This window comes from Dicentrarchus labrax, unplaced genomic scaffold (assembly GCF_905237075.1).
Source record: "Dicentrarchus labrax unplaced genomic scaffold, dlabrax2021, whole genome shotgun sequence".
Classification (NCBI taxonomy): domain Eukaryota; kingdom Metazoa; phylum Chordata; class Actinopteri; family Moronidae; genus Dicentrarchus; species Dicentrarchus labrax.
The window spans coordinates 568,129-580,211 of NW_026136704.1; the positions used below are offsets into that span (position 1 = coordinate 568,129).

The window sequence follows — 12,083 nt, forward strand, 5'->3', positions numbered from 1 at the left end:
TTTCAGAATGTGAGGATTAGTTTTGTGCTGTAAGGAGAACATATGAGAGAAGTTGCTGCTGTGCTCTTGTTAATGCAAATGTGGCGTCTGACATTCCTAACATAATTAAGACAGGATCCGGTTTGATGTGGGTGTCGAGTGGATCAGAGAGCGTTTTAAATATGTTTGTCCGATATCTTTCTATTCTGGAACAGAGAGCAAAGCTATAGAGTGCTAACAGCTAACACTGCTAACGGTGCTAAAAGCTAACAATGTTAAAGGCTTACAGTGCAAACAACAAACAGTGCTAACAGCTAACAGTGCTAACAGCTATATAGATATTAATTGTACTAAAAACAACTTTCATAAAAATATGAGATTATTAAATAAAAGAAATATGAGTGAAAGTGAATTTGCCCTGGTTGTTTTCTTTGTGACCTGATCTCAGAGCAGTTTAAACTGAGACACAGCAGTCAGCTGACAAAGCTCCGCCCCTTAATAACATCACCTGAGACCAACCAGGAGACAGGTTGTTCCTGTTCAGTTTTTACTGAGGAGAGACACACAGACGGACAGACGGTAAGATTTACCTTCATCACAAATCTGTGACTTTAACTGAGACCTTTTATATTCTTTAAGTTGTTGACGGTCTGTTCTGGTTGTTTGGGATTGATTCAGATTTTGTGTTTGTTTATTGTCTTGTTTATTCTGAGGTGCTAATTCAGGATTAATGGATTGTAATGTATTATGCAGTTTTTCATAAGAAGAGTTTAAGTATCCTGAAGTATTTCAACCTGTTGCTGACTGTAAAAACTCTCAAACACTCAAAGTTAAAATAACTGAGGCAACTGTTTACAGAACAACAAAATATTAAGATCAGGGTTACATCATCATTTCATTTCGTTTCACTAGTTTGTTTTTTAAAAGGATTCTGTTGAACCACAATTCAAAAGCAATGTCTGATTTTCATTAGTTAATTTTCAGTATTTTTTATTTGTTATTACTTTTGTCAGTTTCAAGTTATTTCAGTGACCAAATATGTTTTTTTCTGTCTTTAAAAGAAGGGTACCAACAAATCTGTCCACTTGTGTATGATACTGAAACATCTCTGTAGCCACAAAGATCACTAAATTAACGCCAAAGAAAGTAGAAAATATTAAAATATTTACATCAGCTAACGGTTAATCAATCAATAAGAAGTTGCTGCCAAATAATTTTCTGTCAATCAACCAATCGATTAACCATTTCAGGTCTAATAGTTCCGGTTGGTAAATACTGAAACTAAACTACAGGTGCTCTTTGGATCCAAGCATAGAGGAGGTCAGACTTTGTGATCAATAACTTAGAACCAGAACACACCAACACACTCTGAGACCAGGCTGAGGTATCAATAACTATAAATACATCTGGGTGGGGAAGGGAGCAGCCCCTCCCTCATTACCACCACTGAGGTGCCCTTGAGCAAGGCCCTGAAGCCCAACTGCTTCCTCTCAGTGAGCCTCCCTCAATCAATCAATATAGATTCATACTGCGAGTCAGCAGCATCGTTTCTGATCAGTTTTATTTATTGGAAAGAAAACAAACATAAATAAGCAGAAAGACACAAACAGAACATTTATCCCGACTCCTCTGATGGACCAGAGTCCTGAAACAAGTTCTGGATCCAGAGTGTATCATGGTGGTTCCCAACCTGACTGTAGTTCATATTGTATTGATCAATAACAGTAACTGATCAACAGTGAACACAATAACTGCAGGAAGTTTGTGGAAAACCAGAGATTAATATCAACTAGAAAATCTCTAAAGACATTTTGAGTGTGCCTGACTCTGGCCGCTGACTCTGGCATTATTGACACTGCTGAGTAGTTTACAGTATATGACCTCTACCATTGCTTATTTCTTGTGTTTCTACAGTCATGTGCTTTTATGTAAACACAAAAAATTATTAATATATGGTATTTCTTGGTGCTTCTCAGGAAGCGTCATGGTTTAATTAAAATTGCTAAGGTAACTAAATAAGTCATAACCACAATGATGAGAATAATAAGTATGTAGTAGTAATAATAATAATAATAACAAAAATTATAATAACAATAATAACAATAAGTAATGCTATCAATAACACAAATAACAATATTTATATTAATGAGTAACACATTATTAAGAAAGAAAACTATTCTTAATGTGCAGTTATAGGCAGTGTAGGTTTTTTAAACTTTTAGAAAAGTGTCCACCAGACCCTCTACCTGTTAACATACAATGAACGTTGTGACGTCGTAGGCTTTTATTTTGAAACACCACCCTCAGCCCGATTTTCAAGTTAGGGTTCAGAACATTGGTTCATACTCAATGTGTAGTTTGCTGTCCAGATGTTAGTTTGATTAATGTATTCTGCCCTACAAAGCACAACCACAGTAACTACACTAACAGTGAAACTGAGAAAAATGGCTTTAAAGTTTTTTGACTGACCAGCAAAATCTGTTTTATGTAGAATGGTGGCTATGTGCTTATTACATATGTATTATCCAAGTTATCTTTATGGCTTAAAAATCATGATCAATTATTTGACCTATGACCCCAAAAGTGCAGCTACTGCACTCTGTCTGTGTATTACCATAAACAGATATGCAGATAGTGTAAAGCAAGAGTGCAGTAACTACAGGCATTGTTAATAATTCCTGTAAAGTTTCCTGGAGAACAAAGTGTCATTTTGGTCTCATTAAAGAGGAAATAGACACACACACACACACACACGAAGTTCACTGCTCTTTGTTCACTGCCATCTTCCTCCACTTGTCTTTAGAAACCATGTGGCGCCATCTGCTGGTGCCAAAGTGAACTGCAGGATGATACCATTAGAAATGAACATCAGAAAAACTTTATTGTCACATTAGTGGTTGACGTGGCTCACACAGGTTCACATAGAATAAAAGCAGCACCATGAATGACTTCATATACCGCTGGATAACTTCATCTATAATAATACATCATCATTGATTATTGATTCTATATTGGATTCATAAGCTCCATCTGCACAGTAACTCCAGTATAAAGTAGCATACAGTGGAAATAGGCATTGTACTAAAGTACAGTAGTTGAGTAAATGTACTTAGTTACTTTCCTCCACTGGCTGCCGCTTCATGTCGCCATCTAGCGGACTGCTAGTAGAAGTCCAGCAGCTGATGGCAGCTTCCTCTGCCTCACACTGCTGTCTGACTGCATTCAACTGACACTGATATGAAAGAGAGAATAAGAGCCAATCACTGGAGGAGCAGCTGATCTTCTTACAGCAGAAATGATGGAAAGGATGATTTCAGTTGATGTGCACATGATGATGTGTGTTTCCTCTCCAGATCAAAGTGTGTGTGAGCTGATGTGGATGTGAGTTCAGCAGCATGAGTCAGTGTGAGGACAGAGAGGAGGGAGTCCCTCCCTCTAAAAGGACTCAGTGGGGACCTGGACCTGGACCTGGACCTGAACCTGAACCTGAACCCAGCTGTGCGTCCTTTAGGAGTGACCGGTCCAATGATCAGCTCATTTATTTAAAGGGAAAAGTTGCTGCTTTAAAGAAGTAAGCTGTTGAGTAAAATATTACTGATTCATGTTTCAACTTTTATTATGTTCTCACATCTGAATGATGACCAGTATAACCAGTATAACCAGTCTTCAACCTATAAAACAGAGATCTTATTGAGGCTAACAGATGCTAGCTGCTAACAAAGGCTAACCGTGATCCCTCTCAGTTCCTCCATCAAATCAACATCTTGTAGTTTTAGTTTTCAGTAATGTGACAACAGAAACAGAAACCTGCAGCTTCTGTGTCTGAAGATAAACAGTCAGTTCACATCCCTGGTGGTCTTCCTCTCTGTCTAACAGGATCTATGAGAGACCAGACTCTGCTGGACCTGGACCTGGACCCAGCTGTGTGTCCTTCAAGAGCGACCTGTCAAAAGGGATCGTCACCGACTTTAAAGAAAGACAATCATGTGACATAAAGTAAGACGTTGTGATACTTTAATGATTCCTTTTTATATTGTGGCTGAAACGATTCCTCCAGGAACTGGATGACTAAAGTTCTTTGCATCGAGGCTTCATGTAATCCATATAAGTTGCAATTACCATAACCATTTCAATCAGAAAACAAAATGCAAACTCTGTACAGTGTCTGTTGGAAACTAGCCGAGCACAAGAGCACAACGTCGCTGTGGAAAGAGAGCAATAGATAGTTAGTAATCATAAGAGATCAATCATCTGATCACGTGTGGTTTCTGAAACGTTTTACCTCCAGTTTATCTGCTGATAGCTAAATATCTGTTCTCAGTGTGGAGCCACTCAGCTGTGAACAAGAAGACACCGTAGGAACGTTAACGTTCCATAAACTTTATTTCTGAGGCAGCAAACACACACACACACACAGCCTTTCACTGACAATTCTACTGCAACCTGAACTTATTCCACAATGTAAGTCTGACTACAGTAATGTTACTGTCCCTCACACAGCGGGAAACACTCACTGCCTACTGCTAACAGCTTACCCACAATGCACCTGTCTTAAAGGGGAACACACAGTGCAGTAAGGCTGTGGCTGGAGGAAGGATCAAAACTTTACTGAAGTAAAAGTACTAATACCACAGTGTGAAAACCCTCCACTACCAGTACAGTGGGGGGGAAACAGAAGACTTTCCTCTGCTGCTCTATCAGATTGGACTAACTACCAACAAATACCCAATATTAATATCAATATTAAAGACCTCAGACCAGGATTGGGGCCAAAAACCTGATCGGGTTATAGATACAGTTCTATGAGTCAAACTAAAATAACCAGATAAATAGCTTTAACTGACAAAATGAAAACTAAACCATGAGAAACCTCTCGACTTCCTGCCGAGACACAGCTCTCATCAGATTACACAGGGACTAAATGGCTGGTTGTAACGTCCCTGGTTCTCCACACTGATGCACTACTGCTCATAAGATACCCAGGTTAGTTACACACCTTCTTCATGTCCACAGAGCACATGTAGACTGGAAGGTCAGACACCCAATATCTGGTCCACTGATTCTGTGTCTGAAGATAAACAGTCAGTTCACATCCTGTCTGTCTAACAGGATCTATGGGAGACCAGACTCTGCTGGACCTGGACCTGGACCTGGACCCAGCTGTGTGTCCTTCAAGAGCGACCTGTCAAAAGGGATCGTCACCGACTTTAAAGAAAGACAATCATGTGACATAAAGTAAGACGTTGTGATACTTTAATGATTCCTTTTTATATTGGGGCTGAAACGATTCCTCCAGGAACTGGATGACTAAAGTTCTTTGCATCGAGGCTTCATGTAATCCATATAAGTACATACAGCCATACAGCGCACTGTGTGTTGCACAGATTATCACTGTCACACAACGCACTTTGGAGAGAGAAAATACACAGGGGGGAAGAGAAGAGACAGACTGGAAGGCCAAACACCCAATATCTGTTCCACTGAATTACAGCTTCCAGCATCCTGGAAAAAATGTTCCCAGAAAAAAGCTTTTTCCCAGAGTACCGTCAGTCCCGTTTAGCAGTTCAGTAGTTGTTTCTAACTGGGGAGCAGTTAGAAACTGCTGCAGTTCAGACACTGATTGACAGATGTATTGTTGATGACATTTTTAATGGGGCCAGAGGAGTTCTGGTCCAGGGCACCAAAATGGCCAAAACTGCTTTAGTCCTGTTTTAATTTAGTTCTTTTTTTAACCCTGGTTTGGGGCAATATTAAGTGGTACTTTTAGCTTTGATTTGGTCCCAGAAGAAGAATATCTGTCTCTGTTTCACAGCAACGTACTAATTTCCTTCCAATTACCACTGGACAGGTAGCATCCAATCAGACTGTGTGAGACTGTCCACAGTATTATATTGGGTCAACAAGTGCAGCAGGTCAATCATCTGCATCAGTGTTCTTCACTATAATTTAACTCAAAGGACCTTTAGCTTGTGTTTGTCTCTGTGTGGACAGACATAATGTGAGCTCATTCTTCATGATTCCTCCACAGAGTGGACCAGGAGAGCTCAGAGGTTCCCAGTGGTCAGTCTGCCCAGCAGCATCAAACACACCTGGACTCCATATTTATGGTCTGTACATGGACAACAACTACTTTTACATCTATTGTGTTCACAATAATCTCCATGCTGCACTTTTTAGACCAGTGGATTGTCAGTCTGTCCAACATGGATCTGATGTGTGCTTCCATGATTTGACATTGATTGAGTCATTCATATAATATTCTGTTCCAGCTGCTGGAGGACAACCTTGTCACTTTTGTGAAGAACGAGCTGAAGAAGATCCAGAAGGTTCTAAGTTCAGATTACCCAGAATGCTTAGAGAGTCAGAGGGAGGATGAGGAGGTGTTGGACAGTGAGGATGAAGAGCAGAGGAGGAGCAGCAGAGAGGCATTTCTGAAGATCACAGTGCACTTCCTGAGGAGAATGAAGCAGGAGGAGCTGGCTGACTGTCTGCAGAGCAGTAAGAGGATTTCTCTAAAGATTTAACTCGCTTGATGAATGAGACATTTACTGATGTCTCAACAGATGGTGAAGAATATGTTTGTATATCCACTAATGTCACTTAATGATCTTATATGTTGTGAGTTCATTCAGGAAGTTCTTCTGGAGTTTGTCAGCGTGAACTTAAATCCAACCTAAAGAAGACGTTTCAGTGTGTGTTTGAGGGGATTGCTAAAGCAGGAAACCCAACCCTTCTGAACCAGATCTACACAGAGCTCTACATCACAGAGGGAGGGACTGCAGAGGTCAATGATGAACATGAGGTCAGACAGATTGAAACAGCATCCAGGAAACCACACAGACCAGAAACAACAATCAGACAAGAAGACATCTTTAAACCCTCACCTGGGAGAGATGAACCAATCAGAACAGTGATGACAAAGGGAGTGGCTGGCATTGGGAAAACAGTCTTAACACAGAAGTTCACTCTGGACTGGGCTGAAGACAAAGCCAACCAGGACATACAGTTCACATTTCCATTCACTTTCAGAGAGCTGAATGTGCTGAAAGAGAAAAAGTACAGCTTGGTGGAACTTGTTCATCACTTCTTTACTGAAACCAAAGAAGCAAGTATCTGCAGGTTTGAAGAGTTTCAGGTTGTGTTCATCTTTGATGGTCTGGATGAGTGTCGACTTCCTCTGGACTTCCACAACACTAAGATCCTGACTGATCCTACAAAGTCCACCTCAGTGGATGTGCTGCTGACAAACCTCATCAGGGGGAACCTGCTTCCCTCTGCTCGCCTGTGGATAACCACAAGACCTGCAGCAGCCAATCAGATCCCTCCTGGGTGTGTTGACATGGTGACAGAGGTCAGAGGGTTCACTGACCCACAGAAGGAGGACTACTTCAGGAAGAGGTTCAGAGATCAGGAGCAGGCCAGCAGAATCATCTCCCACATCAAGACATCACGAAGCGTCCACATCATGTGCCACATCCCAGTCTTCTGCTGGATCACTGCTACAGTTCTGGAGGATGTGTTGAAGACCAGAAAGAGAGGAGAACTGCCCAAGACCCTGACTGAGATGTACATCCACTTCCTGGTGGTTCAGTCCAAGCTGAAGAACATCAAGTATGATGGAGGAGCTGAGACAGATCCACACTGGAGTCCAGAGAACAGGGAGATGATTGAGTCTCTTGGAAAACTGGCTTTTGAGGAGCTGCAGAAAGGCAACCTGATCTTCTATGAATCAGACCTGACAGAGTGTGGCATCAATATCAGAGCAGCCTCAGTGTACTCAGGAGTGTTCACACAGATCTTTAAAGAGGAGAGAGGACTGTACCAGGACATGGTCTTCTGCTTCATCCATCTGAGTGTTCAGGAGTTTCTGGCTGCTCTTCATGTCCATGTGACATTCATCAGCTCTGGAGTCAATCTGCTGGCAGAAGAACAATCAACTTCCCAGAAGTCTGAAACAAGAAAAGAAGAATCAGCAGAGACACAGTTCTACCAGAGTGCTGTGGACAAGTCCTTACAGAGTCCAAATGGACACCTGGACTTGTTCCTCCGCTTCCTCCTCGGACTTTCACTGCAGACCAATCAGACTCTCCTACGAGGTCTGCTGACACAGACAGGAATTAGCTCAAAAACCAGTGAGGTAGCAGTCGAGTACATCAAGAAGAAGATCGAAGAGACTCCCTCTCCAGAGAGAACCATCAATCTGTTCCACTCTCTGAATGAACTGAATGATTGTTCTCTAGTGGATCAGATCCAACAGTCCCTGAGTTCAGGACGTCTCTCCACCGCTCAACTGTCTCCTGCTCAGTGGTCAGCTCTGGTCTTCATCTTACTGTCATCAGAAAAAGATCTGGACGTGTTTGACCTCAAGAAATACTCTGCTTCAGAGGAGGCTCTTCTGAGGCTGCTGCCAGTGGTCAAAGCCTCCAACAAAGCTCTGTAAGTGGGATTTATTCATCAATAAATACACTGATATCTTTCAAGAGGAGAAAAACATCAATTAGTGTTTACTTGTTTCCTTACTGTTGTCTCTCCAGACTGAGTGGCTGTAACCTCTCAGAGAGAAGCTGTGAAGCTCTGTCCTCAGTTCTCAGCTCCCAGTCCTCTAGTCTGAGAGAGCTGGACCTGAGTAACAACAACCTGCAGGATTCAGGAGTGAAGCTTCTGGCTGCTGGACTGGAGAGTCCACATTGTGAACTGGACACTCTCAGGTCAGGAATCATTAACCCATTCAACTGATGACCATTTAAAGTGTGATTTACATTAGTGGATAAACAGCTAACCTGTGTAGGATTGTGTCTGCTAATACGATTTGTCAAAGGACCTTTAACTAAACTTCAGCACTAGTTTCTAGATTACATTTGTATCATTTGTTGTTGCATTATAGAACACCACAGAGGATTTTAAAGATGTATTCTACATGTGTATCTGGACCAAAATGTACCTGAACAAAAACCAAAAGCACAGAGCCAAGTATTCACAGGGGGGTTCCTCAAGAACTGGTTTCAGGATAAAGAGCAGACTGGTTTCCTCTGTCTGGTGGCGACTTTGATAATCCACTGTGAAGTCACATTTTTCTTTTGTGAGTGCACACAGCGCTCTGCTCAAAGTCTTTATTGTCCCTTTTTGACCAAAGCTTCACTCTTCATGAACATATTGTAATGTTTTTAGCATGCTAGCAGCGTGGCTCTATGGATGGTAATGTGGGTCTGTCAGTCCGTCCTCCACTTTGGTCCAGACTAAAATATCTCAACAGCTATTGGATGGATTGTATGAAATGTGGTTCGGACATTCACATTCCCCTCAGGATGAATTGTAATAACTTTGCAGATCAACTGACTTTTCATCTAGCGCCACCATCAGGTCAACATTTGAATGTGTCCAATACTTTGGTCCATGACCAAATTCCTGCAGAACTAATGACATTCCCATCAGCCTCAGCTGCACTTTGTGTTTACTGCTAATGATCTAATGAGTAAAAACTAAGATTATTTCTTTATTTGCAGACGATCTCTGCTTGTATTGGACGCAGCAGTACCCTCAGATGATCTGCCATGTGTGTTGTTTTTTGGCTTTGCAGGCTGTCAGGCTGTCTGATCACAGAGGAAGGCTGTGCTTCTCTGGTCTCAGCTCTGAACTCCAACCTCTCCCATCTGAGAGAGCTGGACCTGAGTAACAACAACCTGCAGGATTCAGGACTGAAGCTTCTGTCTGCTGGACTGGAGAGTCCACTTTGTACACTAGAAACTCTCAGGTCAGATCAAGTTATCTTTGCATGAGTTTAGATACTTCCCTAAAATATTATCTCTATGTTGTTTTAATGTCAGAATTCAAAGTACCTTCAGATGATCTGCCATGTATTTTTTTGTGTGCTGGCAGGCTGTCAGGCTGTCTGATCTCAGAGGAAGGCTGTGCTTCTCTGGCCTCAGCTCTGAGCTTCAACCCCTCCCATCTGAGAGAGCTGGACCTGAGCTACAATCATCCAGGAGACTCAGGAGTGAAGCTGCTGTCTGCTGCACTGGAGGATCCACAGTGGAGACTGGACACTCTCAGGTATGAAGAGGTCTGCTACAGCCACAGACAGTCAGTCTGATAGAGGAGGTCTGTTTGGTTCATGGTGGATATGAGTGTTATATGAACATTCACACATGTAGGAAGCCTTTTTCTGTTTCTCCGAACATAAACACTGGTTGAACATAAAAAGGAGATATTTGTATAGAACAATTGTAGTGAACATAGTCTTCACAGCAAACACGGGTTGTAAATATATGACATTTGCAGACACTAAGTTGCTCATCTAGGTCTTGGGACCTTGAGACTGTAATCAATAGAGTAATATCAGAAACAGACTGTAATAAATAGAGTAATATCAGAAACAGACTGTAATAAATAGAGTAATATCAGAAACAGACTGTAATCAATAGAGTAATATCAGAAACAGACTGTAATAAATAGAGTAATATCAGTGTTGTATCAGAAGGAGGTTTTCTGCCACTGACATTGACTGAGGGTTTGGAGGGAAACAGTCTTGGAGTCTCTGTCAGGTGGTTTTAGGGCAGAGGTCTGGAACCAAGGACTGCTTTTGAAGTGGGACTCTGAATGGAGAGCGGATCATCCAAAAAGAGGTTTGTGTGTGTTATCAGATGTTGTCCTCCTCTTTCACACACACCAACATCCTGTGGCACACTCTCAGTGTATGAGGAGAGTTTAGGGGGAGCAGCGATGCACACATTGTGTATCTGTGTATGACACTAATGTAATGTCCATGTTTGCATGCTGAAAGAGGATGTGCTGCTCTGACCCCCCTCCTCCTTTCAGGGTGGAGCCTGCTGGAGTCCGATGGTTGAGACCAGGTCTGAGGAAGTGTAAGTGTGAAAACAAAGCAGCACACATTCAACCATCTTCACACTGTGACATCACTCATTCACAGCTCTGATGTCATCATCAAAGTGTCAATCAATGATCAGATGATAGATCAATAACTGCAGCTGTATTGTGTCTTGTTCTCTCCATCAGATTCCTGTGAACTCACAGTCGACACAAACACAGTGAACAGAAACATCAAACTGTCTGACAACAACAGGGAGATGATTAATGTGGAGGAGGATCAGTCATATCCTGATCATCCAGACAGATTTGACTGCTGGTATCAGCTGCTGTGTAGAAATGTTCTGACTGGTCGCTGTTACTGGGAGGTCGAGTGGAGAGAAAGAGTTTCTATATCAGTGAGTTACAGAGGAATCAGCAGGAGAGGAAACAGTAAAGACTGTGTGTTTGGAGGGAATGATCAGTCCTGTAGTCTGTACTGCTCTGATGGTGGTTACTCTGTCTGGCACAATAAGAGTGAAACACCCATCTCCTCCTCTTCCTCCTCCTCCTCCTCCTCCCCCTCCTCCTCCTCCTCTCGTAGAGTAGCAGTGTATGTGGACTGTCCTGCTGGCACTCTGTCTTTCTATAAAGTCTCCTCTGACACACTTATCCACCTCCACACCTTCAACACCACATTCACTGAACCTCTTTATCCTGGATTTGGACTCTGGTCCAGTCCTGGTTCCTGGGTGTGTGTGAGTCCTGTGTAGGAGGGAGAATCTCAGATCAGTTCAGTCTGTACAGGATCACAGTTCCATCCATCTTTCAGGTGGTTGTTGTGTCTTTCGTAGTGTTAACTTGTTTTTCCTTTCGTTTGATATGTATGCTCTGTTTGTTTGTTTGTTCATATATGTATATTCTGATTCTGTTTTTGTTATCTTGTGTCATCAGGTCAAATAAAGTTACTGAAAAGAATAAAGAGAAATGATAAAAGCTAAAAACGTATTTCATTTAAACAGTTTATATTACCTGTGCTGATGGTGGGTTCCTGCTGTCATATATAATTCATTTGAAAGCCTTGTTCTTAGTCTTTCTCACCCAAACTGAAAAACACTGCAGCCAGTTCTATTTGTTATAGTGTATCGCACTCCTGGACCGTACTCTGATTTTATATCTGAATTCTCAGAGTTTCTATCAAGTTTAGTCCTTAAATCAGATAAAGTAATTATTGTATGTAACCCAGTAAGAACAACACTTGATTGACTACTGTACTCAGATTCAACTCAAGGAGCGAGAGA

General features: G+C 41.8%; 1 protein-coding gene across 3 annotated transcripts; it reads left to right on the top strand.

Annotated features, from left to right (window-relative positions):
* Positions 1 to 498: 498 nt before the first annotated feature.
* LOC127362762 (NACHT, LRR and PYD domains-containing protein 4-like) lies at positions 499 to 11,750 on the top strand. 3 transcript variants are annotated; one of them, XM_051398905.1, is made up of 12 exons: positions 499 to 558; positions 3,333 to 3,550; positions 3,856 to 3,975; positions 5,089 to 5,214; positions 6,008 to 6,086; positions 6,249 to 6,477; positions 6,612 to 8,415; positions 8,514 to 8,687; positions 9,557 to 9,730; positions 9,856 to 10,029; positions 10,795 to 10,841; positions 10,993 to 11,750. In XM_051398905.1, the coding sequence occupies exons 2-12, from the start codon at positions 3,375 to 3,377 to the stop codon at positions 11,553 to 11,555; spliced, it is 3,666 nt and encodes a 1,221-aa protein (XP_051254865.1). In that variant the 5' UTR covers positions 499 to 558; positions 3,333 to 3,374; the 3' UTR covers positions 11,556 to 11,750. The 3 variants fall into 3 exon arrangements, with proteins under 3 accessions (XP_051254865.1, XP_051254867.1, XP_051254866.1); XM_051398907.1 differs by lacking the exon at positions 9,557 to 9,730 and having other exon boundaries at positions 10,993 to 11,749; XM_051398906.1 differs by lacking the exon at positions 5,089 to 5,214 and having other exon boundaries at positions 10,993 to 11,749.
* The last annotated feature ends 333 nt before the right edge of the window (positions 11,751 to 12,083 follow it).

Excerpts from the sequence above, each read along its gene's own strand:
- LOC127362762 (XM_051398905.1), top strand. The coding sequence starts at position 3,375 with ATGAGTCAGTGTGAGGACAGAGAGGAGGGAGTCCCTCCCTCTAAAAGG. Across the intron at positions 3,976-5,088 it reads AGACAATCATGTGACATAAA|GATCTATGGGAGACCAGACT; the intron begins GTAAGACGTTGT and ends TCTGTCTAACAG. Across the intron at positions 9,731-9,855 it reads TGTACACTAGAAACTCTCAG|GCTGTCAGGCTGTCTGATCT; the intron begins GTCAGATCAAGT and ends GTGTGCTGGCAG.